The 6,791-nt window shown below is 40.1% G+C and overlaps 1 protein-coding gene across 1 annotated transcript; it reads right to left on the bottom strand.

Moving 5' to 3' along the window:
* Window positions 1–443: 443 nt before the first annotated feature.
* On the bottom strand, window positions 444–1,535 carry LOC306765500 (cyclin-dependent kinase 5 activator 1-like; the record flags this gene model as incomplete). The annotated part of the gene is made up of 2 exons (XM_079252979.1): window positions 444–935; window positions 1,020–1,535. 2 exons carry the CDS (start codon window positions 1,533–1,535, stop codon window positions 444–446), a joined length of 1,008 nt encoding a protein of 335 aa, XP_079109105.1.
* Window positions 1,536–6,791: the final 5,256 nt, after the last annotated feature.

Here is a 6,791-nt window from a genome sequence, read left to right as displayed (position 1 = left end):
CGCACCTTTACAACTCGTCTTTCTGAGCCAAGCAAACCGGATGTTGACTAGAAATACGCAGCATGCCAGTCTTGGGATTCTTATCAGAGCAGGTCGTGGCAGCTAATGTGGCTAGTGGTGAGGAAAGCGACGCAACCACCCTGATTTTATCTGCTTTGTTTCGGTAAACCCGCCCAATCGGCCGACTGTTGCCTTCAGGCGAGACACTGCAGATCAGTTACTGGAACCTAACTGCCTCATTACCCACTTCGTTTCATTTAAATGCTGTTTTTAATAGCAGAAGTTCTCACCTCTGGGCTACAATTGGGAAATTTGGTAAATCATAGGCCAGTAGAGACGCCAGACAACAGTACTGCTCCTAGCTAGTGCTACACTGCTGTAAGTAAGTCTTCCTCACTGCGGCCTGGTAACTGTCTATCCTTCCTTACCCCCTCCCAACTCCCTTATCGGTCAAGGCCTATAAGGAGTTTAGTTTTCTCCTCCTCTTTCTTGCTCTCGTTCTTCAGGTCGGCGAACACCTGGGTGAAGAAGTGCGGGTCGGTGTTGATCTGCAGCATCTTGCCGCTCATGCGGTTGATGATCTCCAGGCAGCGGTCCCAGAAGGCTTCCTTCTCCGCTTCAACCAGGAAGGGTTTCAGGGGGTAGGAGATCTCGTTGCCCATGTAGGAGTAGGACAGGTAGAGGCAGGTGAGCAGCGAGGCCTGCAGCTCGCGCTCCGACGCCACCTCGGCCGAGACCACGTCCCGGCACAGCATGTAGAGGAAGACCACGTTGGCCGGAGTGATGAAGCCCTGATCCTGCCAGCCCTGCAGGAGGAGGGAGCGGTCCACACTGCGCAGCCACAGCACCGGATCCGTCGGGGACAGACGCTTCAGCCTGTAACACCGACGGCACAGGAACTCGCCCAGGCTGCGCATCAGCTCACTGGTGGAGGCCTGGTCAGAAAAAGGAGGATCTGATGAAGGCTTTGCAGGTCATTTCCGTGCTTTTTCATGATCACAAGAAGCAGTAAGGGTTACCTGGACGATGACACGTTTTGGCGTGCCGGCAGCAGTGGAGGGCTGGATTCCTGGTCCCGTGAGGGAGTTCTTTTTGGCAACAACAGCAGCTACGTTTGCCAGGGTCTTGGAGTTTGGCAGGTGGGAGGAGGTAGTGGTCGCGGTAGCCGAGGGGTCCTGGCTGGAGGAGAAGGATGAGAGATTAGCGCAGGACTGAGACTTCTTCAACTTCAGGCTGTTGGAGTCGGAGTTGGTGATGGCGGCTCCATGGCCATCCGGAGAACTCCCTTTCCCGCCGTCCCCGGCTTCCGACTGGAGCTTCTTGGAACCTTTCCTTTTTGCCGACGCCGCCACGATGCGTTTCCATGGCAAAGCACTAATAATGGAGGGTCGTTTGAGGGACTTGGCTGCAGCGGCGGCAGCATCCTTGGCGTTCTTGCTGTTCTGAACAGCTGTGTAGTGGCCCACCGTGGCCGGGCCATCCTCGAACAGCGCGGCCTTGCGGTAGCTAGGTGACAGCGACAGCACGGTACCCATGATGTCTGGCAAGGATCAAGAGGGATGAAGCTGGGGTAAAACTCTGTGACTGGTTACCACAGAGAGCTGTCAGAGGGCCAACGTCTGGAGGCAACTGAACCTGAAAGCAAAGAAAAAAGTTTTCCACGTTAACAACACTGCAAGGAAAACAAAACCAGTTTAGAAAGGTCCAACTGCTTTTCTGACTCTTTAAAAGGACATCATGGTCGTCCTCTGGAGTTGCCATGGTGACAGCTGCTTTTGTTTGTGCTGACTACCATTGAAACGTGTATTTACGGGTGTTTTTCTGAGCTTTCATGGTCTCAGTGAACAGATGGAGTTTTTATCTCCATTATCGGTGTGAACAGCTGAGATACAGGCGCCGGCCTCGGTGGGAGAGATCAGCCATGATGGTAAAAATGAACAGAAATACCTGAAAATGAACCTGAAGTATACAGTTCAACATTTCTTTCTTAGGTTGGTGAGCAAATAGTTTTGAAAACCAAAAATAAACAATGAAACTTGCAAATCAGCTCCATAATGAAATTAAATAATTATACTTCAGATGACTTTATATGGTTATTTGTGCCTCCATAAATACATCTATAGCCACCGTGCAGCTACAAGCTGTTTAAGTGTGGCACCATGGTGGCGTAGTGGTCAGCACTGTGCCTCCCTGCAAAAAGCTTCCTTGTTCGATTAACCGTGACAACGTTTTAAAAGGGGGCTGGGGGGGGATGTTTATTCTGCATCAACATGAGGATAGAAACATAATTCAGTCACCAACTGAAGTAATCCACTGGATCCGTTAGATGATATTTAATCTCAAAAAGTCTGGAAAATGCCAAAAAATTAATAATAATAAAAAAGTTTTCTCTGTTTCAGACATTAACCCCTTAAGCTCTGGTTATTTCTCCACCAAAAACAACCAAAGGGACCCAAAGAAGAACGGTTCCACGGTGATAAGCTTCATATTATTCTCCACGGTGTTGTCATGTTCTGTGTTCTGTGGTTTTAGTCTTGGTTTCTTGTTTTGTTTCTTAGTTCTACTTTCCTGTTTCCCTAGTTCCTATATGTCTAGTTTCCTGTTTTAGTTTGTAGTTTTCCTGCTTCCTTTATGTCTAGTTTCCTGTTTTAGTTTGTAGTTTTCCTGGTTCCTTTATGTCTAGTTTCCTGTTTTAGTTTGTAGTTTTCCTGCTTCCTTTATGTCTAGTTTCCTGTTTTAGTTTGTAGTTTTCCTGGTTCCTTTATGTCTAGTTTCCTGTTTTAGTTTGTAGTTTTCCTGCTTCCTTTATGTCTAGTTTCCTGTTTTAGTTTGTAGTTTTCCAGGTTCCTATATGTCTAGTTTCCTGTTTTAGTTTGTAGTTTTCCTGCTTCCTTTATGTCTAGTTTCCTGTTTTAGTTTGTAGTTTTCCAGGTTCCTTCATGTCTAGTTTCCTGTTTTAGTTTGTAGTTTTCCAGGTTCCTATATGTCTAGTTTCCTGTTTTAGTTTGTAGTTTTCCTGCTTCCTTTATGTCTAGTTTCCTGTTTTAGTTTGTAGTTTTCCAGGTTCCTATATGTCTAGTTTCCTGTTTTAGTTTGTAGTTTTCCTGCTTCCTTTATGTCTAGTTTCCTGTTTTAGTTTGTAGTTTTCCAGGTTCCTTCATGTCTAGTTTCCTGTTTTAGTTTGTAGTTTTCCTGGTTCCTTCATGTCTAGTTTCCTGTTTTAGTTTGTAGTTTTCCTGCTTCCTTTATGTCTAGTTTCCTGTTTTAGTTTGTAGTTTTCCTGCTTCCTTTATGTCTAGTTTCCTGTTTTAGTTTGTAGTTTTCCTGCTTCCTTTATGTCTAGTTTCCTGTTTTAGTTTGTAGTTTTCCTGGTTCCTATATGTCTAGTTTCCTGTTTTAATTTGTAGTTTTCCAGGTTCCTATATGTCTAGTTTCCTGTTTTAGTTTGTAGTTTTCCTGCTTCCTTTATGTCTAGTTTCCTGTTTTAGTTTGTAGTTTTCCTGGTTCCTTTATGTCTAGTTTCCTGTTTTAGTTTGTAGTTTTCCTGGTTCCTTCATGTCTAGTTTCCTGTTTTAGTTTGTAGTTTTCCAGGTTCCTATATGTCTAGTTTCCTGTTTTAGTTTGTAGTTTTCCTGCTTCCTTCATGTCTAGTTTCCTGTTTTAGTTTGTAGTTTTCCAGGTTCCTATATGTCTAGTTTCCTGTTTTAGTTTGTAGTTTTCCTGGTTCCTTTATGTCTAGTTTCCTGTTTTAGTTTGTAGTTTTCCTGGTTCCTTTATGTCTAGTTTCCTGTTTTAGTTTGTAGTTTTCCTGGTTCCTTTATGTCTAGTTTCCTGTTTTAGTTTGTAGTTTTCCTGGTTCCTATATGTCTAGTTTCCTGTTTTAGTTTGTAGTTTTCCAGGTTCCTTCATGTTTAGTTTCCTGTTTTAGTTTGTAGTTTTCCTGCTTCCTTTATGTCTAGTTTCCTGTTTTAGTTTGTAGTTTTCCTGCTTCCTTTATGTCTAGTTTCCTGTTTTAGTTTGTAGTATTCCTGGTTCCTATATGTCTAGTTTCCTGTTTTAGTTTGTAGTTTTCCTGCTTCCTTTATGTCTAGTTTCCTGTTTTAGTTTGTAGTTTTCCAGGTTCCTATATGTCTAGTTTCCTGTTTTAATTTGTAGTTTTCCAGGTTCCTTCATGTCTAGTTTCCTGTTTTAGTTTGTAGTTTTCCTGGTTCCTTCATGTTTAGTTTCCTGTTTTAGTTTGTAGTTTTCCTGCTTCCTTTATGTCTAGTTTCCTGTTTTAGTTTGTAGTTTTCCTGCTTCCTTTATGTCTAGTTTCCTGTTTTAGTTTGTAGTTTTCCTGGTTCCTATATGTCTAGTTTCCTGTTTTAGTTTGTAGTTTTCCTGCTTCCTTTATGTCTAGTTTCCTGTTTTAGTTTGTAGTTTTCCTGGTTCCTATATGTCTAGTTTCCTGTTTTAGTTTGTAGTTTTCCTGCTTCCTTTATGTCTAGTTTCCTGTTTTAGTTTGTAGTTTTCCTGGTTCCTATATGTCTAGTTTCCTGTTTTAGTTTGTAGTTTTCCTGCTTCCTTTATGTCTAGTTTCCTGTTTTAGTTTGTAGTTTTCCTGGTTCCTTTATGTCTAGTTTCCTGTTTTAGTTTGTAGTTTTCCTGGTTCCTATATGTCTAGTTTCCTGTTTTAGTTTGTAGTTTTCCTGCTTCCTTTATGTCTAGTTTCCTGTTTTAGTTTGTAGTTTTCCTGGTACCTTTATGTCTAGTTTCCTGTTTTGCATTCCTGTTCATCAGCTCACCTGGTCTCATTAGTTAAATCATTCTACCTGTCTCATTCTGTAAGTATATGTGTATATATACTGTTTGGTTTCTGTTCCCTGGGACTGGATCATTGTTTTATTTTACCTGTAGTCTCTTGCATGAACTCCCCGTGTTAGATCAGTTTTTCCTGTCTTAGTTGAGTTCATTGTGTTAATTCTGTTCCTCGAGTTAGTTCTGCTTTCTATCATTTACATCAGATTAAAACCCTCGTAGTTCTTCAACTCTGGCTTCCTTCTCCTGCTTTTTGGTCCACGACTCCACCACCACCATTATGACAGGTGTTTGGCGACCATAGAGGATGCCGTCCCGATATTTACCTTCGCCAAGGAGGTTGTGTTTTTACCCTCGTTTGTCTGGTTGAAAACTTTAGGTAAAACTTACGAGGTGGATTTTTGTGATTGTTTAGAGAATGGGGTCTTTGTCGCCTCCATTAAATGTAGGTAAAGACTTGGAACTGGACACAGGAAATTCTAAAGGTTACTTTGCCACCGAGACAAAGAAAGCGCAGATTTTTTTTTTTTTTTTTTTTTTTTTTTTTTTTTTTTTGTTTTGCCACATTTGTTTTGAGTATTATACTCACAGATAGTATGAACAATATAGCCAGGTTCTTGCTCTCATATGGAATTTTATGATGTGTTGGTGAATCTAATTTTATGTTCATTAACATAAATAATAAAAATGATTGGCTGTCATTTCTAGTCTTTATCAGAAATATGGAGGAATTGAGCTGCTGGATGTTTAAGCCTCTGATGCGAATTATTAAAAATCTAATTTTTAACTAAACCTGCAAACATATTTTTCACATTCAATTTTTTACATCTACAGATGTGAACAGACATTTTTCTGTGTCTTCGATATTATTTGACTTTTTATTTGGTTTGTTTATTCAGTCTAGTCTATAGAAATATTTATTGAAGAAAATATTGTAATTTTTATTTATATATAGGCCTATAATAGAAAATATTATATAATATAAAAATGAACTACTATCATTTTCTTGTCCTGTTTATCGCTGAATAAACTTGTTAAATACATGTAGGTTTATATGTGAAATTTTATTATATGTTGTTTATTCTTCAGTGAGGGGCAGTGTGTTGGCGTACTCCTAATGTCCACTGAAGTGGCAAAATTGAAAATATATTAAAAAAAAATATCACTTTAGGTGTCCACTGCAGTGGACACGATGCACCGAAGGGTTAAAATGAATTTAAAACTAGATAAAAGAGTTGAAACTGAAAACAGAGTTGGTCAGAAATAATAATAAAAAGAAAAAGTTGTTATTCTGCATGTTCACGGAACATCCTAGCGGGTGTCCGCATTCATAACAGCAGCTTATAAACATACTGATGTTTGTTTTACTGCTGAAATGAAAAACAAGAACTGGAACAAGTTTATGTTTATAATGAATATTTACAATTATTAATGTCATCATTTCAAATGCTGCTTCGATCATCAGTGAATCGATTAATCATTTTCTCAACCACTTGGTACAATTCAGGGTTGCGGGATGCTGGAGTGTGTCCCAGCAGGTGAGAGGCAGGTAAACCTGGACAGGTCACCAGTCCATCACAGGATTCTGATATTATATCCATATATAAGTACATAGTAATAGAACAGACTGGAAATTCCTGAATGGGTGGAAATTTACTGCTTGCAGGAGGTCTGTCCTCTTTCAGCACTTTTCTAGTGATTTACTTGTAAACCAGAATAAAATAGATAAGCCTTTCCATCCTGACCTCTGATGGAGGAAAACATCATGCAGGTTTAAAGTTGTTTAAAGTCTATTCTGACTTAATGGTTGCTCTAAAATTCACTTTCAGGTTTGGTTTGGTGAACATTTGGGTCTAAACTTTAATAAAACCAGTCACGCTTGATCATATTATTTTGTTTAACTTCACAAACTGATCAGGTTTAAATAGTTAAAGCAGGACAGTGTAAATATTAGCATCATAAACCAAAGATTTTTTCACCTCAGTTATAAAAAC

Source organism: Telmatherina bonti (genome assembly GCF_933228915.1).
Source record: "Telmatherina bonti genome assembly, chromosome: 14".
NCBI lineage: Eukaryota > Metazoa > Chordata > Actinopteri > Atheriniformes > Telmatherinidae > Telmatherina > Telmatherina bonti.
The sequence above is the reverse complement of the archived record's forward strand: the minus strand, read 5'-3'. Positions and strand labels throughout refer to the sequence as shown.